This window comes from Trichosurus vulpecula, chromosome 4 (assembly GCF_011100635.1).
Source record: "Trichosurus vulpecula isolate mTriVul1 chromosome 4, mTriVul1.pri, whole genome shotgun sequence".
Lineage (NCBI taxonomy): Eukaryota > Metazoa > Chordata > Mammalia > Diprotodontia > Phalangeridae > Trichosurus > Trichosurus vulpecula.
The window spans coordinates 200377372-200404714 of record NC_050576.1 but is presented as its reverse complement, the minus strand read 5'-3'; the positions used below and the strand labels follow the sequence as shown (position 1 = coordinate 200404714).

Sequence of the window (27343 nt, the reverse complement as noted above, 5' to 3'; positions counted from 1 at the left end):
GTCGTCTGCAGGCTATGGGAGCAGTCCAGGTGATGAGAATAGTCTAAAGAGGAACCCTCTCCAGCAGTCTGCCTGAGCACAGCACCCAAAGGTTGAGCATGGTTAAAATATGGGGGTCACTCAGACTATATTTTGCCCAGTGGCCCGACTTTGTACAATCTTCTCTTTGGTGCTAATTGACATCAACAGCTGGACTCTTTAGAAAACCATTAAAGAAACTCAACATTACTATAGGAAGCATGAGATAATAGTGATACATTTACACAAGCCCAACTAACTTTTTCTCTTTTTCTTTCTTATTGTTCTAAATTGTTGGGAAGCCTTATATCTAGCTAGTAGCTAGATAGTTAAGTAGAAATTACATATTTAGGTATGACACATTGTCAATTGATTTACGGCCTTTTGTTTCCCATCACTCAAAATAGCTGGAATTTTTATTTTTAGCTAGGTAACATTATTATTAGGAAAATAGTTAAGTTATACGGTTATACTAACTTCTATTAGGGCATTCCAATCGATGTGGCTTGCTGTAAACAGCTGGAATCGGATTCTGAAATCTAATTGGAGAGCCACAATATTACCATTAACAAACTAGGTATGCTATTGGAAATCAGATGAGAAATTTCAGTGTAATCCACTGTCAAACCAGAGGGGATCTTGGGAGTTTCTAACCCGAAATTAAATAAATTATCTTAACAGAACCCTTTGATCTTATTTCTGGGACAGAGGTAGAAAAGATATTATGTTAGTCTGGAGGGCACTTTGTGTGGCTTTTATTGGTGGGAGGTGACTCTGACTAAAGAGCTATAGGTCTGCCTTTATTGGTGAGAGGCTCTTGTCAAGAAGCCCTAGCAGAGTGGAAGATGAGTAGATGGCCTAAACAAATGAGCCCAGAAGCAACACCCCGCACAGCCTATACTCCTAGCAGGGACTGGCCATTAGAAGGCAAGCTGACACTATGAAGTAACACATACCATGAGATTAGCAATACTCAGCTGAGACGACATCTGCAACAGTCATTTCAAGATCATTTGGGACCAGTGGAGCAGCATGCCCAGAAGAGATACCATAACAGCAGTCCCATGGGAGCAGTGTAATAACATCATGAGAAGACGTAGGTGGTCTTTCATTGTTGGAAATACAAGTTTTCCCTCAACAAATGTATACCCTGACCATATATGTTCCATATATTTCTGTATCCTTCATGTGTGATCCTTATTTTTTTTTTGTATTTAGTATTTTATTTTCCCCAGTTACATGTCAAAACAATTTTTAACATTTGTTTTTAAAACTTTGAGTTCCAAATTCTCTCCTTTCCTCCCTCTCCACCATCCCTCATTGAGAAGGTAAGCAATTTGATGTAGGTTATACATGTATAGGTACGCGAAACATTTCCATAATAATCATGTTGTGAAAGAAAACATAGAGCACCCCCCCGCCCCAAAAAACAACTCAAGAAAAATAAAGGAAGTAGAAGTGTGCTTCAATCTATATTCAGACACCATCCGTTCTTTCTTTGGGGATGGATAGCATTTTTCATCATAAGTCCTTTCAGAGTTGTCATGGATCATTGTATTGCCAGAATAGCGAAGTAACCTCAGCTGATCATTTTACAATATTGCTGTTACTTTGTACACAGTACATTTCACTTTGTATCAGCTCATGTAAGTCCAGGTTTTTCTGAGAGCATCCTACTCATCATTTCTTATAGCACAATAGTATTGCATCATAATCACATACCACAATTTGTTCAGCCATTCTCCAATTGATGGGCATCCCCTCAATTTCCAATTTCTTTGCCACCAGAAAAGAGCTGTTATAGATATTTTTGTACATGTAGGTGCTTTTCCTTTTTTTAAATCTCTTTTGGGATACAGACCTAGTAATGGTATTGCTGGGTCAAAGGGTATGAACATTTTTATAGCCCTTTGGGCATAGTTCCAAATTGCTCTACAAAAAGGTTAAATCAGTTCACAACATGTGTGATCCTTATGCATGTCTGCTCTTCCAAATGATAGTGTATGCCTCAGGTTTATATGGGGAATTTTCTACAGTTATTTCTTCCACATCATGGAGGCAGAAGGCTGGGTAGGCAGCACCCCTGCAATCTGGAAAATCCATGCAAAATTTTTTGGCCCTCCTTTAGTACTAAAGAATAAATCTGAATTTCTTATTTTTCTTTTATGGGGTATTTACAGTACCTTACTTTAAAATTTGGGTTGATATTATACAATACTATACATATAATTTATGCATTTCTGAATTTCTAAACTTTTCCTGTGTTGTCTGCTGGTCTTTGTGTGACATTCACGTCTTCTGCAAAACTACCCAAAAATTCCTATTTAATTTCTTATGTCAATATATCAAAACTGCGATGGGAAAAGTTGCAATATGGAAGGGACAACTGTATTTTTTTGTTAACTCTTTTGATGGGGTACAGGGACCCCAAAACTATTGAGACATAAGGTAAAGTCTTCTGGAAAGAATTCAAGGACTTAATCCATCTTCTAGTCAAAGGGCAGAAGTTTATTGTGACACTAATAAAGTGGGTGAAGTTCCTTAGGGAACTTGCAACCTAATGGGAGTGATGCTCAAGAAGCACTTCTTAAACTTCAGGTCTCCACCCCATATGGGACTGAATGTGAAGGTCAGGAAAAATTTGGCAACCATAAAAGCTTTCTGAATGAGTAATGACCAAAAATTAATTCAAAATAAAATGCATAATGAATTCTAGGTGTTTCTAGCAGCACTTGCCCATGTTGCGTAGAGAAACTTCACCACAGCCTTGGTTGTGAAAACACAACATGCACACTTTGCACAACACAATGCCAACAAATGCTGCCAGAAACACCTTGGCTTAGATTCAAGACTATTGCATGTTTTGAATTGCGGCACTTTTACTGTACATACAAAGTCATTAAATGAATTTTGGCTTGAGATTAGGACAGAATTTCCAACAATTTCTGAAATGGCCCTAAACATACTTTTGCCATTTTCTACTACATATTTATGCAAAGTGGCATTCTCAGCATTGACAATTATAAAATCAAATATCAATTAACTCTGAAAAATGTTGAAGATGCTCTACATCCTGCAGTATTAGATATTCACCAAGATTTAACTTTTTTACATAAAAATAAACAAGCACATCCATCTTATTAGTATGCAAATTTGCTTTCATCTCTAAAAAATGTAAAATTATATGTACACCAAAGAACTGTTTTAAAATGAATTTCTTTCAGATTTATGATCAGTACGTTTTGATTTGTATACCTGTTTTATATACCTATATACCCAGGGTCACATAAAAATTTCTCTGGTGAAAAGGGGTGGAGAGTGAAAAAAGTTTAAGAAGCCCTGTGCTAAAGCTTATATAGAAAAAGTTCTGTGTAAATGGTGTGCCAAGCATGCTAACTAGGTGGTGGGGTGGAGAATCAAGGAATGGTCATGGTCAGTTCTTTAAGGAACATAAAGTTTCTATACCTTGGATACAGGTTTCATTCATTACTGGAAACTGGGGTGGAGGGGAGGATCTAAAAGGTGTGGTTTTTGGTCGGTTACATCAGTAATTCAACCATGTCACAGTTGTCATGGCCTTGTCCTGTTTGTACAAGATAGCCTCAGGAGTTGGCTTCTATAGCTTGACCTCTGGGTTATAGGGTTATATACAACTGTGGGAAACAGTACAAGACAGCTCTGTACAGGGAACTTCTATAGGGTCAGCTTGTTCCTCTAGCACGGAAAGATAGTTTGCCTCACTGGGGCCCGCTTATGAGTTATTGCCAGAGATAGGGCCTTTGGGCTAGGGAGCGATATGGTCGTAGGGCTGGAGTCCAAGTACCTTATCACTTCTTATATGTCATTAAATGCCTTTGCTTTAAACGAAATGTGTCTTCTGGCTAACATTAACCAAAGTCAAACATTGGTGGGGGCTTGTGAGCTGTGCAAATGAACCTACCGAGTATCTTAGACCAGGGGGTAGCGATTTGGGGGGGCCCTACACGTGAGGGGGTGCTTCAGGCGCTCCATTACAGATGAGAAAACTAAGCCTCGCCCAAGTTTTTACCTTTCAAAGATCACACAGGGAATGAGTGGCAGATCAGGGATTCGAATGTAGGTCCTCTTGGCTACAAATCCAGAAGTCTTTCCATTGTATTACGCCCCCTCTAACTCCTCTTACTTTAGCATCATAGAATGTTAGACCTTGAAGCAGTCTTAGAGATGATCTGGATCAAGTGTTCTCTGTCTGAGGACGTTTGGGGACTATTTTCACCTCCTTTTTGTGGATGCTACTTTGTATCAGTTAAACTTTTCCAAGAAATGGTGATAATCAGAGTCAATGTCTTCACCTTTTTTTCAGAGTGTAATAAGACCCACAATTAGACGCAGGAGGGTGAAGGTGCTTGTTTCTTCTACCTTTCTGCTGAGGGGCCCCTTTTTGCTCTAGGTTTATGTGCACAAACTAGGCCCCAGAGCCTGGGGCCACTTGTGAAATATTACTGCACAGAATAGCAGTAGAAATTAAACAGTATTGTCTCATAATCAGGGGGAAGTGGTGGAAGGGGAAAAGAGCAAAGAAACCTTGCTTTGAGACCCAGCTAAGTCAATGTCTGTGAAATCGCTCCAAATTCAGTTTTATGGAGGCATAGGGCCTTGGCAGCATAAGGCATTCCACAAACCCTTGATCTTTTTATTTATTTTAATCTTAATCTGTGCTGGGGAAGGAAACACCCCCATTAGTGAGATCATAGGATGACAGAAGGACTGATATATTGCAATGGGTGTATGAAGCCTTACCATGCGTGTACCACCCCGTGCTGTGTGTCTGTTTCCAGAAAGCAATAATAGAGATCATCTGTACTGTGTGGCTGGCAGCTTGTCTGAACTCATTGCTCCTGACTCAAAAAGAGGCTTCTTGAGAGAAGACAAAATTGTGCCTGTGAACAGCAGTTTAGGGCTATTTCCTGGCTCTGACGGAACCAGTCTATGAATATCCACAAGAACTTAACACTACCCCAAATTGAGCATTTGCAGGGACAAGCGAGAGGAAAAAAATACCAAAAGATTGTGACACAACCACATGAATTTAGGAGAGTATAGATTCATATGTAACATATACAGGACCATCACAAAGACTGTGCTAACCAGGACATATGGGAAATGAAATGAACTTGCATGATCACCTGGAGTTCTTTTGCAAAGCTAGTGATCTTCCCTGGAAAAAAAAAAATTGTTTTATTTGTAAAGCAACGAACAAATCCTCTTCTAGGAAATGAAAAAGGGAAGGAGGCAAAGCAAAGGCAAAATAAAGGGGGACACCTTGGTGAAAACTGTTATTATTGTTTGTCCTTCATTTTTTGAAGAAGGTGACGTCTAGACTCCTACATAAACTGGGTTTAAATGAGGGAGAGTTGCATAAAGTCATCAGCCTCACCCTCTCTTCCAGTGGCAAGATAAAAGTCAGGATGATTGGTGATGGTCTGGGATTCACTGGATGACCTTGGTATCTTCTATGTCTAACCAAGGTCTACGTGCTCCACAGTGCCTGGTGCAGCCGCTTTCATGGCCACTGGAACAAATTGTTCTCATCCATCCATTCCTCTGGGGGGAGTCTACACCTGCTTGGAAAGACATCCCTCTAACTCACTGACATGTTTGAGGCCTTTTGATTACCCTCAACCTGGTTTAGCCCATCTGCCAAGATGGTTTTCATATCTAGGGACATTTTGATGCTATCTCACGGGGCTCAGCCCCCAAATCTATCCTAAATTCAAAGTGCCCTTAAGGTCTGTGTTTATGTAGCTTCTTGGAGACACAGGTGAGAGTTGGGTGAAAGTGGACCCCAAAGATGGATGAGCACCCTTGAAAAGGGCTCAGCAAGCCCTCACACCAGAGGTGCTAGTGCTCCCTGAACACCTCATATACTGCTAGATCATAGAATCTTAGCATGTGTGAGCTGAAAGGGACATCGGAAATCAACCAGGAGTGTACACACTGTTAAATGTTTAACTGACTTTCTATGGGTAAAAATGTAGGCATAATACACTTTTAACTTTTATTTGCATTATTAACATTTTCTCTAACGCTTAAGTCCACACATCAACAAAACAGTAGTAAATCAACCCTGATTTGCAGTCTTTGCCAGTTTCCAAGGTGGAGATGCTCACATAGAAAATCTGAGGATGGGGTCTAGGGAGCTAGTTTGAGCTGACTTCAGCAGTTTCCTGAAATCTGCTAGTTGAGCCTTTTCATTTTATAGGAGAGAAAATTAAATCCCAGGGGGAGGTGACTTGCCAGTGAATTCGTGGCAGAACCAGAACTAAAACTTGGTCTCCTGACTCCCAAACCAGTTCTCTTTCCATTAAATTGACTTGCCACCCATAGGAACTGGTATCTTAATCTGGAGAGTTTTATCATGAAATAGGCCTGGAAAGCTACCAAACGGAAGACTCCCTTGTATTCTACCATGACTTTTTCACCACCACTCAGGAGATAAGGGTTCACTCATCTTTAAAATGAAATTTTAAAATCAAGATCTTAGGGGCAGGTAGATGGCTCAGCAGATAGAGCACCAGCCATGGGGTCAGGAGGTCCCGAGTTCAAATTTGGCCTCAGACAATTACTAATTGTGTGACCCTGGGCAAGTCACTTAACCCTGATTGCTTAAAAAAAATGTAATCATTCAAGGTACAAACTGTGTTGGCAAGGAAGTTACAGAATCAGAGTTGGCTTTTTTTTTTTTTGGTCCAGGCCTGTGTGGGGAATTCCCATTGTGATATTTCCCTCTCCCAATGCAGAGTGGCAGCTCTGCCATAACTTACAACCCGAGCTGCCCGGAGTGGCTAAGTGACTTGTTTATAGTCATACAGCTATTACGTGTGGGCAGTAGGATTTGAACCCAGGTTATCTTAACCCCCAAGCCAGTCCTCTACTCACTATGCTACATTGCTTCTCAAGTTACAGATACAGTATTATCAATTTAAAGGTCCCAATGCAAATGAAATGATTAGTCTGGGTCTTATTCATTCCAACTTGGGTCTCTCCTGAGCCAACCAGAATACTCCGTTAGCTCTGCTTCTATGGTCTCATGATTGATTATAGGATCATGTACTTAGATCAGGAAGGGACTTTGACCTAGTCCCTTTTTATAGATGAGGAAACCGAGGCCCATTGGACACAATTAGTAAGTAAAACAGCTAGGATTTGAACCCAGAACCTCTAATTCCACATTCCATGCTCTTGGTCCTTAGGGTTGGTCCTTTTTCACTCACCTCCACATCCACTCCTCACTTTCGGGCCCAAAATGCTCTCTCCCTAGATGCACAAATACCAACTTAAGTGGGTTTTTTCTCCTCCTGCCTTCTGTCCAAGAAGTCTTTATCGAATTTCTCCTCCTCCAGGATCTTTCTGTCTAAAAAGTTTCCCTAAACTGTTACTCTTACTGCATTTCCTGGTTGACTAGAGAACAGAGGAATAACAACTACGATGCTGGTTGACTTGTCTTTGGTCAAATAAATAGATTCCTGATCCTCCTTGGCCCAAAACATTGCTCTCTCCAGACCAGTCTTTGACCTCAACCCACTCAGTTCACAGAACTATACTCCCGGCTCTCAGATCCTTGGGGATTTATTCTAGCTTAGTACCAACATTAGTGGCAGCCGGGTGGCACAGTGGATAGAACCCTGAGCCTGGAGTCAGGAAGACTCATGTTCTTTTTTTTTTTGGAGTGGGGAAGGCAGGGCCATTGGGGTTAAGTGACTTGCCCAAGGTCACACAGCTAGTAAGTGCGTCAAGTGTCTGAACTCAAGTCCTCCTGACTACTCACTGTGCCACCTAGCTGCCCCAAGACTCGTGTTCTTGAGTTCAAATATAGCCTCAGACACTTCCTAGCTGTGTGACCCTGGGCAAGTCACTTGATCCTGTTTGCCTCAGTTTCCTCATCTGCAAAATGAGCTGGAGAAGGAAATGGCAAACCACTTCAGTATCTTTGCCAAGAAAATCCCAAATGGGATCACAAAAAGTTAGACACTACTGAAACAACTGAACGAAAACCAAAGAGAACACCCACATTTCTGTATATTAATCCCGTGTTTACATTATTGCTACCATCCATAATGGACCAGGAGATCATGGATTTAGAAATCATGCAGCCCAGGAGTTTCATGATTTTCTCCAGCTTTATTCAGCAGCGTATGAGTAGCAGTGATTCAGTGGATGGTGGGGATAATCCAGAGCTGAGGCTCTGCAGGGCAAGTCTGGAAATAGCATCGGGAGGCAAGGGACTCAAGGGAAGAGGACAGTGCGGAGTTGAACTGATTCGCCAAGGGGTTGAGATGGAGAAAGATGAGTATAGTACTGTAAGGGGAAGGCCTGGGAAAGAACAAAGGGTTCTAATGAAGAAATCTAACCTGGAAGGAGCAGTTTAGACTTTTGGACTGCAAGACGCCTATTCGTCTACTCGCTTCCCCCACTCACACCCCTAACTAACATGATGCCTCTGGTATCCTTTGTTTTTGTTGTTGTTTTTTTGGAGGCAATCAGGGTTAAGTGCCCAGGGTCATACAACTAGGAAGTGTCCGAGGTTGGATGTGAACTCAGGTCTTCCTGACTTCCGCTGTTATCACCTAGTTGCACCATTTTTGTTGTTGAGTCGTTTCAGTTGTGTCTGACTCTCCATGACTTCGTTTGGGGTTTTCTTGGCAAAGACACTGGAGTTGTTTGTCATTTTCTTCTCCAGCTCATTTTACAGATGAGGAAACTGAGGCAAACAGGATCACACAGCTAGGACATATCTGAAGCTAGATTTGAACTCAGGTCCTCCTGACTCCAGGGCCAGCACTCTAAGCACTGTGCCACCTAGCTCCCTCAACAACCTCATCCTTGCTAGGAATCCAGGGAGAAAGTTATGAGAATTTCTACTGGCCATAGGAAGTCCTCACGGTCTTTTCCGGAGTGGGGAGGGGGGGGAGGAGTGGAGGTAGGTGGCCCATCTCTAAGCCTCTCTCTGGTCCTTTCTCTTGTTCCTAGAAGGCTTCCAGCCCTACTTTCATACTTAGTGTCCCCATTTTGTCTTGTGTGTCTCTGGAACTATAGAACAGGTCTCAATTCGAATCTTCACAAATTGATTTTTCTTCTGTCTTTACTTGTTCCTCACAAATATCTTCTCACCATTTTACTTTAGTTCCTCCTCTCCTTCCCAACTTTAGCCTTCCCCTCCAAGTTCTTTATGCCTGGAATAATCTCCCATTTTGTCCTGCCTCTCCCATCCTCGGATCTGTTTTCTTCTTTTAAAAAAATTTAAAATTTTTTTGGAGGCAATCAGGTTTACAGGGTCACACAGCTAGTGTATCTGAGGCTGGATTTGAACTCAGGTCCTCCTGACTCCAGGGCCAGTGCTCTATCGACCTCCTGCCTACCTGCCCCCAGAGAGGTTTTCAATGTAAATAAACCACTTTCCGTTTTTGGTTCTCTGTTTGTTTGGGGGTTTTTTTTGGAGTGGGAAAGGCAGGGCAATTGGGGTTAAGTGACTTGCCCAAGGTCACACAGCTAGTAAGTGTGTCAAGTGTCTGAGGCCGGATTTGAACTCAGGTCCTGCTGGCTCCAGGGCTGGTGCTCTACTCACTGCATCACCTAGCTGCCCCTGGAGATACATTTTGCATAGAAGAATTAGAAGAGTTCATCACCAAACAAGGGATAGAAAGGTTAACGAAAGATAGAACAGACAATTCTGATTACTTAAAATTGAAAAGCCTCTGTACAAGCAAAATCAATGCAGTTAAAATTAGAAAAGAAGCAGTTCATTGGAGAAAAAAATCTGCAGCAAATTTCTCTGATAAAGGTCTAATATCCAAGACATATAAGAAAGAATTCAAATATATAATGAGAGTCAGCCACAAATAGATAAATGATCAAAAATAGATAAGTGGCCAAAGGAGATGAACAGGCAATTCTCAAAAGAAGGAACACAAGCTATCAGCAATCACGTAGAAAAGTGTTCCAAACTGCTTATAATAAGAGAAATACATATTAAAATAACTCTGAATTTCCTCTTCATACCCATTGGAATGGCAAAATGTGCAGAAAGGGAAAAAATTACGATTTTTAGAGTGGCCGGGACTGTAGGAAGACAGGGCCACTAATGCGCTGTTGTTGGAGTTATGTATTAGTCCAGCCATTCTGGAAAATAATTTGATTTTATACTTTAAAAGTCACTAACCTGTGAATACTCTTTGACACAGCTATGCTACTATGGGGCATAGAACCAAAAGAGATCAAATAAAGAAAGGAAGCTTACATGCGAAAATATTTATAGTGGTACTTTTTGTTCCAGCAAATATTTCAAAACTAAGGTGGGGTGTCCATAATTAGGGGAATAGCTGGATAAAGGGTGATATGTAAATATAATAGAGTATTATTGCGTCATAAGAAATTACAAAAGGAAAGGGGCAGCTAGGTGGTGAAGTGGATAGAGCACCTGCCCTGGAGTCAAGGGGGCTTGAGTTAAAATCCGACTTCAGACACTTACTAGTTGTGTGACCCTAGGTAAGTCTCTTAACCCTAATTGCCTCCAAAAAAAAAAAATTTTAAAAATGATGGATTCAGAAAAACCTAGAAAGACATATGAACTGATACAGAAGGAAGTGAGCAGAACATGGAGAATAATTTCTATGATAACTACAACATTGTAATAAAAACAACTTCGAAAGATTTAAGACTTCTTGTGAATGCAATCTGGAGGACCAGTGCTGGAATGTGGTACTGACCTTCCCCTGAGAGAGAGGTAAGGGACTGTGTGTGTGTGTGTGTGTGTGTGTGTGTGTATGTATTATGTATGTATATATGTATGTGTATGTATGTATTATATGTGTGTATATATGTATGTATATATATTATATATGTGTGTGTGTGTATTGATCATGGTCAATAGGGGTTTGTTTGTTTAACTCTGCGTATTTGTTACAATGGAGGGTTTTGTTTTAATAAGGGGGTGGTGGATATCAGAGAATTAGGGATTATAAAAAATAATGCCCCCCCAAAAAGGAAAAGAAAGAAAAGAGGGGAACGGAACTTTTTTTTTAAGTTCCGAATAGAACAGGAGGTTCAGAAGTAGATATAAACAAGGGTAGCTTTGGGGAGAAATGACAGCTTTTAAATTAATGTGTTTGTTATAAACACAAGCTATATTTAATGTATTCATGATTTCATGTGCCATCTTCTTTGTCTTTTGTGTATATGGGAATATTTAAGTTGTTGATTGTAAACTTCAGGATAATGAAAAAATGTAAATAAAGAGGAAGCGAGCATTTATTAAGAGCCTACTACATGCCAATCCGCATCGTGCTAAGTGCTTTACAAATATTATTCTGCTTGATCCTCACAACAACCCTGAGAAGTAGGTGTTGTTATTGTCCCCATTTTACAGTTGGGGAAACTAAGGCAGACAGAAGTTAAGTGACTTTCTCGGTGTTACATAGCTGGTAAGTGTTTGAGACTAGATTTTGAACTCAGGGCTTCCTGACTCCAGGCCCAGTGCCCTATTCACAGTGCCATGTAGCTACCTCATTTGAAAGGGTTCATATGTGTAAGAGTCACAGCCCAGTGCTCCCCAGCCTCCAGGGAAGAGAGCTTTCTTTCCACCAACATGCCGTAGCTCTGACCTTGCAAAGACTGAGATTATGTCTTAGGGACACCTCCTCTCTTACGAGAAGGGATCAAGCTTTTCTCATGTTCTCTGGTTCAATAAATCTCCAAACCTCACAGATAAAGCTTAGGAATGGCTCGTGTCTGGGGTTTCCCCAAAAGGGATTGACTTCTAGAAAAGCAGATCAGGTGGAGGACAACCATTTACTTCTTCCACCCAAAGAGAAATACACAAAACACAAAATGCCTTTAACTATGCTTTAACAAATATTTAAAACATAATACAATAACACATAATTCCTACTATAATCTCTCAGGAAATGAAGGCTGCTGCTGAACAGATATTTCACTTTCCTCTCTAGCTTATACCCTTTGCCCAGTGCACAAGTCCAGATCTCTTGGCAAGCCAGGACAGAGCATAGTCTTTCTCAGTCCTCTTATCTGTAGTATCCTACAGTATCTATTACAGTATCCTCCTGGCAGTAGTTATCTCTCCTCCAAGAAGTTGGATCAATAGTGGGGTATAATCGATATAATTTATCTGATCACTTCCTTCTGGGTGACCAGCGTGCAGACTCAGTGATTCCCAACATGTTGAACCTATAAGGTTTCTGGCACTGGTAGAAACATCCATCTCAGCATCACTGATCAATCTTCCCTGCTCAAGGAAAGAAACACAGAGCAGAAGAGTCAGCCAAGGACTTGAGGTCCAGCCTCAGACCCAATTATGTTCTTGTTGCAGAGCGTGTGCCATTGCCATTCCTTGGGGGGTAGGGGGGTAAAATTTCCCCTCTCTCCTCATTAGAAGTCAGAGGAAGAGGCTTTCTGACTCCCAAATGGAATGCTCCAAAAAGAGGAAAACAGGGAATGAATGGAAGCTGTTTTTTTTTCTTTTAATCTTAACAAATGGGCCGCTCTTTCTCTTTGAACAGACAATCCCCACCACCCAAGGGAACATGAAGCCAGTTAGAATCCTCTGGTTAAGCAGTTCTTTAGTCAGACGCCAGAGTACATGTCCTTGGAATAAGAAGGTGAGAGAGGAGGAGGAGGAAGAAGCAACAAACAAGTCAAGTCAGAGTTAAGGTCTGAGAAGGAGGTACTAGGGGAAAAATTAAGTCTTCTTTTATAAACTGTATTCAGTCTTCTCAATAGGATTTCTCAGGGGATGGTGGGTGGTCCGATGTTCCATGTTGCAGTATATTGGGCTCTGGTCTGGGGTATCCAGAGATAGGGTAGCATAGGATATATCCTCTCCTTTGAGGGAAGCCTGCAAAACAAACCAAAACAGTCAGAGGGAGGCTTGACAGGGAAGGAATGGAGTGGGAGGGAATGTTAGGCCTGGATCATGGCCATGTAAAGAGTCACAAGAAACAGAGGAAAAAGCCAATACCTCCTCCTTACATTATCTAGAACGTGGAGACTTGGTGGGGGGGGTTCAGTGCTCCTCAATTTACTCCCAGCATCCCCGCTGACTTCCAGGGCCAATGACTCAGGGGCACAGGGAAGTGAGAAGGGGGAGGAGAGGTGGAGAGGAAGAAGAAAGCAACTTGACTTCAAGCTTGAAAGGGACTAAAGTTTAGTAAAGAACTACCACTAAAGAGAACAGCATGACAGTGGAGAAACCACTGAATTTCAAGTCAAAGGGGCTGAATTCAAATCCTGAACCTTCTACTAATAGTTACATGATCTTGTATGAGTCATTTAATCTCAGGGCTTCAATTTCCTCAGGTGTGAAAGAAAGGAATCGGACTGAAACAAAGGCTTTATCAAGAACAAATCATGTCACACCAACATCATTTCCTTTTTAAACGTAGTTATGGAATCACTGAATGAGGTGGAGATGGTGGGATATAATCGATATAATTTTTTTAAGAAGATGGAAGGCGGGGCAATTGGGGTTAAGTGACTTGCCCAAGGTCACACAGCTACTAAATGTGTCAAGTGTCAGAGGCCAGATTTGAACTCAGGTCCTCCTGACTCCAGGGCTGGTGCTCTACTCACTGCGCCACCTAGCCGCCCCCTTAATAGATATAATTTACCTAGATTTTTATATTTGACAAAATTTCTTCTGCCACTCTTCAGGACACGATGGCGAGGCTTGAGCTAGACCAAGGACTGGCAAACAATGCCAATTCTGTATGGGCAGCTAGCAAAGAATGGTTTTTCTATTTTTAAATAAAGTTGTATTGTGTTTTACTATTTAAAAAGCATTCTTAGCTCACCAGCACTACAAAAACAAGCAGGCAGGCCAGAGCTAGACCCTACATCCATAAGCGTTAAACAATAGCATAGTAAGATAGATTCAGATTTAATTGAATGGTCAAACTAAGCATTCACCTAGGAAGGAGTTCTCTAATGGAGCGTCCCCAGGGATCTATGCTAGTTAACTTTGTTTTTAACAACCAAAGACTTAGACAAATGCATAGATTGCATGTCTATCCAATCTGCAGATGATGAAAAGAAGCTAGGAGGGACAACTAGCATACTGAACAGCAGAATGAGGATCTGAAAAGATTTCAACTAGCTAGAATGTTGGGCCAAATCTAGTCAGATGGAACTGGAAAAAAATCAATTTAAAGTCTTATACTTGGCTTCAAAAAAAAATGAACTTCCTAAGGACAATATGAGGAAGGTGAGGCTAGACAGCAATTCATTTAAAATAAATCAGGGAGATGTTTTACATGATTGAACATATATAAGCTATATCAAATTGCTTACCATCTTGAGGAACGGGGAGGGGAGGGAGAAAATTGGAAATACAACATTTTATATAAAAAATGAATGTTAAAAATTGTCTTTATATGCAATTAAAAATACTATTTAATAGAAAAAAATTTAAATGTCTTTCTACGAAAAAGATCAGGGAGGGTGGGGAGGATTTAGTGTATTATAAAGCTATTGTGTTTGTCCTTCGTTCTCAAAGAGGACCACGACATCAGGGAAATGATGACATGACTTGCAGTTGACTTTGATTAGGGTGAGAGAGAGAGTATTATAAGCACACTATGGTTTGGTATGATTTGGAAAGCTAAAAAGCTAAATCGATCTTTAGCTGCATTGAGGTTCACAAGAAGAGAGGTGATGATCCTAGTAGGCTCTGCCCTGGTCATACCCTAACTGGGGTCTCTTGTTCAGTTCTGGGTGACACATTTTAGGAGGGTCATTGATAAGCTGGGAGAGCATTCAGAGGGAAGAGGGTTGCCAGGTCAGTGAAGGGTCTTGGAATATAAAGATCAGTTGAAAGAAGTCAGTTGAAATCCCCCCCAATGGGGCAGGGGAAGGCTTGGGGCAGGGGGAAGAATACAGTTCTCTTCAAGTGTTTGAAAGGCTGACACATGAACTCAACTTCTTCTGCTTGACCCCAGAATATAGAACTAGGGGCAATGAATAGAAGTTGCAGAGAAGCAAATTTCGGTAATTGAAGGAAAAAAAATTCTTTAAGAAAACCGGGATGGGTTATCTCAGGAGATAATGAGTTCCCCATCACTAGAGTTTGCCAAGCAAAGGGTAGATGACCATGCAGGGATTTTGTACATAATATGGGTCATACTTGTTCCTAAGCATAGGTTAGAATAGAGCATCTAGGTGGTGCAGTAGAAAAAGGCCTGGACTCAGGAAGATTCATCTTCCTGAGTTCAAATCTGGCCTACTAGCTGTGTGACCCTGGACAAGTCACTTAACCCTGTTTGCCTCGGTTTCTTCATCTGTTTAAAAAAAAGCTGGAGAAGAAAATGGCAAATCACTCAAGTATCTTTGCCAAGAAAACCTCAAATGGGGTCACAAAGAGTCAGACACAACTGAAATGACTGCACAACAGCATAGGTTAGAATAGATCAGATGGATTTTAAAAAACTCTTCTGACTCAGATTCTGTGATTCCTAGAAGGCATTTCAACTCTCTGGGACTCAGTCTCCACAAATGTAAAAATAAGAGATTTGAACTAGATCATGTATAGGGTAACCTACCTCTGACATTCTCTGAAATTAGTGCTCTGTTCCCTCCAGCATCAGGGTTTGAATTTAAAATACAACAGATCCACCTTAGCACGTACCATAGTGACATATTCCACTTCCTTGTGGATGCTACTGACTCTGGAGGAGGCTGGGAGAGAAGAAGCCTTTGTCTTTGGAGAATCTGGAGGGGAGTTTCTGGATGTCCTCCGATGCAGGGTCAGGTTTGCATAACAAACGCCTTCCTCTGTCGGCTGGGGTGCCTGTTGAAAGTTTTGAGAGCTCTAGACAAAAGACCCAGTGCCATGTAAATGATCCTACTCCAGATTGACCATAAGTTCCTCTTTTTTTCTGACTGAACTCTCTTCAGTGAAAAACTCCCCACCCACAGGTACAATACCCACAACATCTCCCAACACCTCCTTCCCCATTCTATCTCCATCAGATTCTGCCCCACCCCCATTTTGAATTCAGAGACTGTTTGGGTTGCCCCTCTTATAATTCCTACTGATTCTCCTGGTCTCCCTTGACAAAGCTACCTTCTCCAAGTGTTACTATGAGATTTGAAAATCTTCAATTTCTACCTCATATTTTAGGGCAAATATTTATAGAATGTGGGACTGGCCAATGAAAGCTCAGTCCTTAGAGCACATGTACATATGCCCTTCCTGGTAGGTTATACAGAGCACACCCAATAATCCCTGCTGAATTCATTACACATGAAAGCTTTTGGAATGGAGAGGCTTTTTCCCCCACCCCTATGATAATGAAGCATTTCTTACCAGCTCAGCAACTTTTTCAGCTTCTAAAAGGGATAAAAACCACCAAAAGTTAGAAGTTTAGAGTGAGAATGCCCCATCATTCACAGAGAAGGGCAAGACAGACTAGTGGGTGACAAGAACTTGTGTCTATATAGCAATTTATGATTGCAGCACATTTTGCCTAACTTCTCATCTATAATATGAGGGCATTGAGCCAATCGATTCCCCCAGTTCTAAATCCTATGGTCTTCTTTGTCCAATACAACCCTCTATGAGGATAGACATTATCAAGGGTGTGCTGGAGCCAACTTGAACCAGACAGCTCAGACAGCAGATTGTTAAATTTTCAGTGTAAGCATTCACACTTCACAAATCAGCAAACACTGTGAATCAGGGCTCGATTTATTGTTTTGTTGATTATCTAGACTTCAGAAAGTGATAGAGAAAATGTTAATAATGCATATTAAACTACGAAGCCAGAACAAATGTGTCAAATGTGAAAATGTGGAAGTGGAAATAGACAGGCAAATGATGCAGTTCTCACCAGTCTGAGATAGGAAATTGACCCCTTGTGAAAGAACAGTGTAGTACTATGAGAAAAGGGACATTGTCAAATCAGGGAGAAGTAGGGAAGATCCTTCAATGATGACCAGCCCTCCCAGTCTGGATGCAGAAATGGAAGACACACACATCATCCCCAGGCAGAAGTTAAAAATCACATAGCCACTGCTCACAGAAACTTAGCAGTTCTGCTTAGAAAAGGGTAAGATAAAAGGAGTGGATAGTAAGTTTTATTCATATGATATGTATTACATAAATATATTTATATAATATGTGTTATATATATTTATATATTAATTATATATAATAATTCTGTGTTATATATACATATATAAATACATATGTACACAAATACATATACATACACACACATATATAGTAATTTATGCTTAGATCTTACTTCTGTCTCTGTTCTACATCTCTGAACTTTCTTATAAAATCTACTAGATTAGATGGACAGCTCCTAAGTGCGCCTATTTCTTTGCTGCTCAGAGCCTAAATGGGAAATCCACCATGGAAAAGAGAACAGAAACCACACGACCAACGCCCCAGACATGTGACCCTGGCTTCCTGCCAGGGTCTAAGCATCAGTTCCCGAAGTAGTGACTCAGGGAAGTAATCTTCTGGTGATGTAGTAAATGGAGGAGTAGGAAAGGTCATCTATAGTCAGCTCCTGATTAGTACCTATAACAAATCCCTGAGGGGTTACGTTATTCATATTTACATTGCATGTTTCCATTGGGCTAGAACCAATTACCATACCTTACATAATTATAGTTTTGAACGGTGTGTACCACTTCCCTTCATTATCCACCTCAGGACCCATATACAATTAGCTCTTCTAGCTTCTCCCTTCAAGTTAGAAGCTGCATTTCAATTTTAGACCCTCCTCACCTATAGCTGCCCTTGACCTTATAAAAAATGTTTAGATGTCCCAGAAGAGAATTATTTTTCTCATCTCCTTCTCCCCCTCCACATACCCAGGGTTGGCTCCTAACCTTTCCTCTGTCTCAGCACCATTCTCCCAGCTAGAATTGAGGTTCCCACCAACATTACCAATAAAATGCCAAAGATGATGGGCAGTAGGACTTGGAGATCTGTGATTTCAAGCCTAGAAAGAAAAGGAAATCCCAACAAAGGGAATGCTTACCTCCGGGAGTAGATAGCAACATCTTAAGGAGGGGAGAGGGGAGGGAGAAAATTTGGAAGACAACATTTTATATAAAAAATTAATGTTAAAAATTGTCTTTACATGCAATTCAAAAAATACTATTTAATAGAAAAAATTTAAATGTCTTTCTATGAAAAAAACATAAACTGTAGAATCTTAGGTCTAGCGCTGGAAGGATACTTAGGTATTACCTTATCTAACCTCCTTATTTTGCAGAGAAGGAAACCAAGGCCCAGAGAGGGTGTGCTGATTTGCCCAGGGCCAAACAAGTAGCAAAAAGCAGAGATGAACTCAAACTCACATCTTCTGACTCCAGATCCAGTGATCTTTGAATTGTACCTCACCAGCTCACATACTTTGGTAGAATGGTGATGTTTGGAACTAGGGAGATGCCCAATGATAAAAATTACTGCCTCTTTAGCAAATCTCAGTTTCAAAAAAGAATTCTGGTTTTCTGAATTTAGTGAAAAGTCAGGGCTACCAAGCAGCAGTGAAACCCACATTTAGAAGAACCAACATGGCAGTTGAGAGACTAAAGAAAGAGAGACTCATCAAAAGTGTAAGTAATATTGTGCAAATCAAGAAAGAGGCAGAAAGTAGGAGAGGTCCTGACAAAGCAACTCCAACAAAACAAAAATGTATTTACTACTTGCATGGCCCTGTACAAAGATGGGATACAAAGAAGATCCAGTTCCCTACCCCAGAGAAAATAACAGTAGACTGTCAGAGGAGTGATTAGTCTGATCCTCAATCTTCCATGGGACCATGTTATGGCTGAGATGCATTTAGCACAGACTTGCATTGACTGATCTGAGTTCCCATCAGTACTATACCTGGGGGATGAGTTTCATCAGTTTCCCTTACCTTTCATGAGAATAGTTGTTTACCAGTTCAGTGATGTTTTCTGTGCTTGTTTTCACCATTGTAGTTGTAGTGGTTGGTATGGTAGTGGTGGTTGTCTTCACTCTGGTTGTTGCTAAATATACAAGCCAGGTCAATTGTCACTATCAGACAAATCTTGCCACTCCCTTATAATACAACACAATATCTTTGAGCTCTCAAGGAATTTGCTGATGGGGGCCACTTTGGTCAGGCTCTCTTCCTATTTAAACCATTCAACAAATCAATGGAGTAGGCTTTACTAATAATGTTCACCCACTGTTCTTATGCCCCTAGAGATTTCTGTGGAGAAACTGAGATTATCATTGTCAGGATCAGGGCTAACCCCAGGCAAAAGGTTAAGTGTAGGAAGTTTGTCATTGCTTCCTGGCCTCCTCCTTCCATGTATCCCGTACTCTCAAAACAAAAATAAAAATAGCTCACTTGTGTAGCTTTATGGTTTATATAAATTTTCTTGGAATTCTAGTTAAGATGGCAGTGTGAAAGATTGTCTAGAAACCAAGCTCTTTTAGAAACTCCACAGCAAAGATTGAAATTGACCCCCACAATTATTGGAGGCAGGAGAAGGAATAGAAACTCTTCTTTAGAACTGAAGCAAGAGATTTTTTAAAAAAGATTATAAATGAAATTAAACTTTAAGAAGAAAATATTAAAAGGAGAATAAATAGATTAGAACAAAAGATGGAAAAGCTTACCCAAGTAGTGGTCTTTCTGAAAAACAGAGTGGAATAAATAGAACTCTGTGATTCCATGAGACAAGAAGAAATATCACAACAAAGTCAAAAGATTGAAAATAATAGAGAAAACTACATTTGCTGATTTTTAAAAAAACTGACTCAGAAAACAAGTCAAGGAGAGATCATTTATGAATCATCAGACTTCTTTTTTTCTTTTTTTTTTTTGCAGGGGGGAAGGTAGGGCAATTGGGGTTAAGTGACTTGCCCGAGGTCACATAGCTAGTAAGCGTGTCAAGTATCTGAGGTCAGATTTGAACTCAGGTCCTCCTGGCTGGTGCTTTACTCACTGCGCCACCTAGCTGCCCCTATCATCAGACTTCTTGAAAAAAAAAAAACAAACCATGACCAAAGAAAAAACTTGGACAATATATTTTAAGAAATCATTAAAAAAAGATTTACTGCTCAGATTTACTACAACCAGAGTGCAAAATAAAAATTAAAGAGAATCCACTGATCACTTCCTATAAAGAAACCCCAAGCTGAATATACCCAGGAATGTCATAGCTAAAATCTAGAGCTTTTAAATACCACAAACAGGCAGAAAGAAAGAATTCAAGTACCAAACAGCTGAGATCTGGGAAGACTTAGCACCAACAACTTTAAAGAAGAGAAAATCTTATAATATTCCAAAAGGAAAAAGATAAAGGCTTACAACCAAAAACAACTTACCCTTGCTAAACTAATTGTATTGGGGGGGGGGAGGGAGCGGGAAATGAACCTTTAATAGCATGTAGAACTTTCAAACATTCCTCATTAAAAGAATGCAACATGAATGAAAACTTTGAAACACATATACATCACCTGTTTTGGTAAGCTAGACCAAAGAGACTAAAAATACTGTGTCTTTAGCAGCCAAATGGAACATGGCAGGGGGGAAACCAAAAATTTGAAATGACTGTTTAAAGTTATAGTTGTAATTCTCTATGAGCTACCTCTTCCTAATAAAGTTAGAGAATGTGTGTAGGTTAACTTGAATCTATGAAGAATCTATAGAGAAGACAGAGAAAAGATTAGGAGGGATTTCTTGTTTGAGTTGTATTTCCTTATTATATGAAGAAACAAAAATACTATAAAGATTCTGTGTGGAACTTTCAGTTTCGGTGCCATGTAATTCTGGCTACCTGTGATGGCTGAAAAGAGGAACAAGAAAAAGGACCAAAATAACATTTTCTTCAAGACTTTTTTCTTGAGGAGAAATGTGGAGAGAATTCTTGAGAAATTTTAATCAGTATCTTAAGTGAACTAAATGGTGGAATTTCATCTCCAGAAGTGAGGAAAAGGCATCTGCTATTACAGTGAGTGTTTGAGTTTACTCTGGCTCAAAACATTATAAATAATCTACCTGTGCATTTGTTTTGTTATTGATTTTGTTAATAAATACATTCATTAACTTAATATTTACTCGATCATAAGAGATTAAGGGATTCAGGGTTTCTCCAGTTTGTTCAACAAGTTTATGAGCAAGAGGCTGCAATTTTATTAATTGAAAAAATATTCAAACATAACTTCCTGGATTATTATAGAGCTCAGGATGATAAGACTAAATATGAGAACGAGTCAAATGGAAGGGTGAGGGGTGACCTACAAATGAATCTGATCAACCTTGCATTATATCCAAGTACCCTAACTGACAATTCCCTTGATATAAGTGCTAGGATCTTAATGGATCTTACAAAAGCACTGGGGAAAGATAACCCAAAATACAAAGGAGTTAATCAGCATGATGGGGGTGGGGGAGATATTTTGAAACTAAGGACCCTCATATCTTACCACAAACTAAGCCTGATTAGCAAGACTTCCCATACCTTTGGCCACTGTAGCGTACTGGTGCCTAAGTCTTTCACATTCTGGGGTTGGTACGGGGAGGAAAAGGAGGGCAGGGAAGGAACAAGACCTAAGGAAGCTTTGGCAATTGGTAATCCCATGGAGCATGGGCTCTTAGAGATATCAGGGTCTCTGACATCTCTCTATGATTTTTATATACAGCGTCCAGGTATAATATGCATTTGGCATGATTGCCCTTGGACACGCAACCCCCTGCCAAAAACACCAGCTTTGGCTTTTCTAGAGAGGGGTCCTAACATAAGCTTAGGAGCTGAGTCCCAGGGACCATTTCAGGGTAAAGCTCAGCTTCGTCCAAGCCCTCTGAGGGCAATGAGGACACGGTGAGAGGGCCAGGGCATAAAAGGATTCAGATATAAACACAGATATGAACCCATCTCTTCTGGATCCTCCTAAAACTGACCCTACAGTCTGCATCTGAGGGTAGGAACACATCTAGCAGTTTTCTGGCACAGAGGAGGGGACAGAGTCATTATTTCTCTAACCCAGAGCCCTAAGACCTCAAATACATACCATGGGAGTCTCTCACCTGGGAAAACAGTCACTTTAATCTGGAATCCATGGTCAACTCCTACCCTTTCAATCCCACACCAATAAGTGTCTTCATCTGTTTTTCTGATGTTTTTTATTGTCACTGTGAATGTGAGTGCTTTGATATCATCCTGGATGGACACACGACCCTTCTCTCTCTTTGAGTTTTTGGTTTCAACAAGAATGGTACAGGAACTCCAAACAGCTCCTCGGCACCACCACTTCACATACGACTTCCATCCTTGGGCATAATGACACTGTACAATTGCCACGCTATTCTCTTCATACTTCACGTGTTCAGGGCCCCATACCTCTCTGTTGGAGAAACAACCTGAAAAATATAAACCCAGAATCTCATTTCCTCAAGGCTAAAACCACTGAACTGAGAGCAGCCCCGGAGTACAGTTACCCACAGGGGTCAAAAGCACCTTTAATTTGAGCTAGAGTAGATTGCCAAAGAAGCATAGATGTTGCAATGTCCTCAGTGTGCAAGAAAGTTAAAGTTCAGAAAATGAATTAGAAGGAACTAATGATTTATTAACAGAGGTAACTAAGTCATGCAATGGATAGAGCCTATGTCCTTAGATGAGAAGAACCTGGGTTCAAATCCTGCCTCAGATACTCCGTAGCTATTTGAGCCTGGGCATTTTATTTAATTGCTCTATGCCTCAGTTTCCTCATTTGTATTATAATAATAATACAATAGCACCTACGTCAAAGGATTGTTGTGAGGATCAAATGAATTGGCATAGCTGTTGTTGTTATCATTATTATACTTATCTCTAAGTGGCCCTTTAGGAAGTAGACATATTTCCCAAGAGAATCCTTGGGATGGTATAGAAGTTTTCCTGGTGCTTCTTAATTCTATTGCCTTTCCACTAAGATTAACTCTAGTTTATCCTATGTACATCTTATTTGTCCACAACTGTTTCCATGCTGTCTCTTCACATTAGACTGTAAGCTCCTTGAGGACAGGGACCGAGTTTTTGGTTTGGTTTTGTTTTGTCTTTTTTGGCATCCCCAGCACTTAGCATAGTGCCTGGCACATCGTAGAAGCTTAATAAATGCTTGTTCGCTATGAAGGACTGCTCGGGTCCTTGAAGCTCATTTCACTGAGCAGGATAGCCAGTTCTTGAGTTCAAAGGGCCTGTCGTATGCTCTGGATGCTAGAGCCAGCTGTTTTGGCTCCTCAAGGGCATAGTGGTCCCGATACTGTTAGATATGACACCATCCCCAAAGTAGATTGGATTCATCCAAAATGCCGTGAGATGAAGCAGCTAGGTGGCGCAGTGAATAGAGCACCGGCCCTGGAGTCAGGAGGACTTGAGTTCAAATCTAGACTCACACACTTGACACTTATTAGCTATGTGACCTTGGGCAAGTCACTTAACCCCAACTGCCTTGCCTTCCCCCTCCAAAACAAACAAACAAAAATTGCAATGAGATATACCCCAGACACTCTCCCCTCCCTCTTTTCAATCCTCCCCCTTCCCATAGCCCAGTGTTCTGCATGTAGTGTACATATAATAAATGTTTGCTTATATAACCTGCCCTGGGGAAGAGACTTAAGAGGAGGGCCTGTTGTTTTCGGTCTCATTTACCTATTATAAACCTGATGGATCATAGAAACACTAAACTGGGGCAGCTAGTTGGTGCAGTAGATAGAACACCAGCCCTGGAGTCAGGAGGACCTGAGTTAGAATCTAAACTCAAATACTTAATGGCCATGTGACCCTGATTGCCTCCCCCTAAAGTGCTAAGTGACATGGCCAAAGTCATGAGTCATATCTTCTTTAGAGCTTACAAATAGGGGAAGGATGAAGGAGAGAGCATTTCTTACTCCAAGGAAAAGATGTTTCTTCTCTGAGAGTTGATTTAGGGACTTAAAGGTCTTGGGACCAAGTAGGAGAGTAATACTAGACTATGTAGGCTTGGCATATGGATTTAGTTTAATCTCTTCTTGAATGCATGGTTGGCTCTCTATCTAATCTACCATGCTGCCTCACAGGTCCAATACGATAAAACAAAAACAAATCAGGAAGGGAGGATCTCTTATCTGCTCATTTTATAGGTGAGGATACTGAAGTTCAGAGGGGTAAAACAACTTCTAGATGATCACAGAATTAAGAAGTGACAGAGGTGGGATTTGAACTCTGGTGCCTAGCATGATGTCTTCTACAAAATAGATATTAATATTAATTAATATTAAATATATTAATATTATTAATATTAATATTAAATAATATTAAATTAATTAAATTAAATAATATTAAATAATATTCACTGAAATAAATGTATTTAATGGATATTGTTATTAGAGAGAGAATTTCCCTTCTGTATTTGTTACAATTACATTATTCCCTTTCTATAGTGTCTCCATCACTTTAGGAATAACATTTTTTAAAATTCTATTTTATCTTATTTTCAGTTCTAAATTCTTTCCCTCCTTCCCCTCCATTGAGAAGGCAAGAAAAACAAAATCTATTACAAATAAGTATAGTCATGCAAAAAAAAAATTCTTGTGTTAGCCATGTGCCCCACCCCCACAAAAAAAGAAAGAGCACAAAAGAAAGGATAAGGAAAGAAAGAAGGAAAGAGGGAAGGAAAGAAGGAGGGAAGGAAGGAAGAAAGGAAGGAAGGAAGGAAAGAAGGAAGGAGGGAAGGAAGGAAGGAAGAAAGGAAGGAAGGAAAGGAAGGAGGGAGGGAGGGAGGGAAGGAAATATGCTTCAATTTGCATTCTGAATCTGTCAGATTACATGTTTCGTTATGAGTCCCTGGAAATTGGGGTTGGTCATTTTGCTGGTCAGTTACTAAGTCTTTCAAAGATGATTTAAATATATATGTGTATATTATAATGTTATATAATATATCATGTTATAAATTACTCTGGTTCTACTCATTTCATTTTGTATCAGTTAATACAAGTCTCCCCAGCTTTTTTTTTCTGAAAATATCCCCTTCATCTTGTCTTTTTTTTTTAATCCAAGTTTTTTTATTGTTTTTTTAGCAGTCATTTATGCCATGAATCCGTAAGGTTTCCGACAGCTCAGGTTCCTTGCCACAAAGTGCGCTTCTCTGGGTGGAGCAGGCTGGCTTTTCAGTTGAACCCAAATGCCTTTTCCTTTGGCTTCCTTCTTCTTCTGATCATTTTCCTTTACACACTTCAGGAAGCTATCTCTGCTCTTAGAATGCGTAATATGCTCAACACGCACATTAATTCTCTTGGCTAGAATCTTGCCCTTAACCTGTTTGTTTACAACAGTGCCTGCAGCATGTTGAGTACCATCATAGACTCGTCCAGTCTTGCCGTGGTAACGTTTGCGGGGCATTCCTCGCTGAACCGTGCCCTTGATATCTACACTATCACCTTTCTTGTGTATTCACATATACGTAGTCAAAGGGACAAGACCATATTTTCGAAAGGGCCTAGAAAACATGTAGCATGTCCCTCTCCTTTTTCCTTTTGTGTTCGTCATTTTGGCAACTCACTGGAATATGGCGGAACCGGTGGAAAGGAAAGCCTCTTCACCCTTTCTTACAGAACAATAATGGGGATAACAGTTTTACCCCTCATTCAATTCCTACAACCCTCTCTGTCCTAACTGTGGTTCTCCCTTTATCTTTCCTCTGCCCCAGATGACCTCCTTTCTAACCAAGCTTTTTACCCAGCTTCCTACATTCTTTTCTTGGGATTATAGAATTTAAAGAGACTTCAGAAGGTATCTAAACCAACAGCCTCACTTTACAAATGAATCCAGAGAGGGTAAGTGACATGGCCAAAGTCATAAATAAACATCAGAGATAAGATTTGAACCCAGGACCTCTGGCTCCAGAATGAGTGCTTTTTCCAGTGTAGCACACTCACTGCCTTCCGCTAGCTGTTTGTCCAGAAGCTATACTCCCTGCCTGGCAAATTCTATCTTACCTTCCTTCAGATCCCTCATCCGCATTCCGTTCTTCCCCCAAAGTCTTCTCTCAACTTCCATAAACTGTTGAAAGTTAACTAAAAGAAACTAGGGAAATACATTCACTGACTGTGAAGAATACAGTGTTCCCCGCCCCTTTACTTGGTGTTTGGTATCTGTGTGGCAAAATACAACCGTGAGTGTCCTTTTTGGGTAGTCAGCTGCTGGGTGGTTGTTCTACGGGGAGCTCATTTGGCTTTCAGTAAATGTACAATTTTCAAAGGAGATTAAAAGCACGTAGTAGATAATAAATACCTGAAGAATGATTGGCTGATTAAGAAATAGTAGTACAAGGATTTTCCTGGAGAAGTAATCCTAAAGTCATTCAAAAGAACTTCTAGAAGGAGACATGAGGATAGATAGATAGGTAGTCTCATTTATTTATTTATATGTGTATGTACGTATGTTTGTATATACGTATACACCATATATACACGCATACATGCAAGCATAGGACAAGCTCTCCTGTACACACACACACACACACACACACACACACACACACCAGCTACATAGTTTCCCTTAGGTGTTTTCTTCCAGCACCATCATCTCTATTAGCCCTCTGCCAGCAACTAATCTTGCCAGGAGATCATTTCTTATGTTTGGAGACTCAGTTTCCACTCACCTGGGAGCCAGAGAAGAAGGGCTGACAGCAGATACATTATCTTTTCGCACTACAGCGTCTCAGTCTGTCCGAGGCAGCACACTAGAACAAATCTCCTCTGTTTTTCAACTGTTCTGCTTTCTCTTGACGCTCATCCACTTCCTTATTCTTTTATTTCATATTTGGAAACAGAAGTAAAAGAGGAAGGAGGTAAAAGGGTGAAATATACCACTAGTGGAAAAAGTCAACGAAAAAGTGTCAAGTGCCTAGTTGGAGTAAGAACCAGGACCAATGTGTGAGTTCTAGTATTAGAAATAGTCAATCCCTCTCAAATTAATTAGTTGGATCTCAGTTTCCTCATCTGTTAAATTGGGGAGTAGATTTGTAATAGATAATTTCTAAGGTTCTTTTTGTCTTTAGACCAGGGGTAAGGAACCTGTGGCTTTGAGGCCACATGGGGCTCAGGTGCAGCCTTTTCACTGAGTCCAAGTTTTACAGACCAAATCCTTTTATTAAAGGAATTTGTTCTGTGAAGTTTAGATTCAGTCAAAGGGACTCACTTGAGGACCTAGAGGGCCCATGTGGTCTTGAGGCTGAAGGTTCTCTACCCCTGCTCTACACAGTCTATATCTCTGTAATACCAGCTTCAATAGCCACATCCAGAGACAATAGAAACCATTT

At 40.5% G+C, this 27343-nt stretch overlaps 2 protein-coding genes across 2 annotated transcripts in view; one reads left to right on the top strand and one right to left on the bottom strand.

Annotated features, from left to right (window-relative positions):
* RAB37 (RAB37, member RAS oncogene family) overlaps nucleotides 1-27343 on the top strand; it is a 95141-nt gene that overhangs the window by 22432 nt on the left and 45366 nt on the right. The gene's annotated exons all lie outside the window — the stretch shown is intronic.
* LOC118849093 (CMRF35-like molecule 1) lies at nucleotides 12235-26771 on the bottom strand. Its single transcript, XM_036758173.1, has 7 exons — nucleotides 26684-26771; nucleotides 22092-22424; nucleotides 18948-19059; nucleotides 17911-18023; nucleotides 16373-16395; nucleotides 15692-15853; nucleotides 12235-12907 (listed from the first exon to the last, which is right to left on the bottom strand). Exons 1-7 carry the CDS (start codon nucleotides 26718-26720, stop codon nucleotides 12764-12766), a joined length of 924 nt encoding a protein of 307 aa, XP_036614068.1. The 5' UTR covers nucleotides 26721-26771; the 3' UTR covers nucleotides 12235-12763.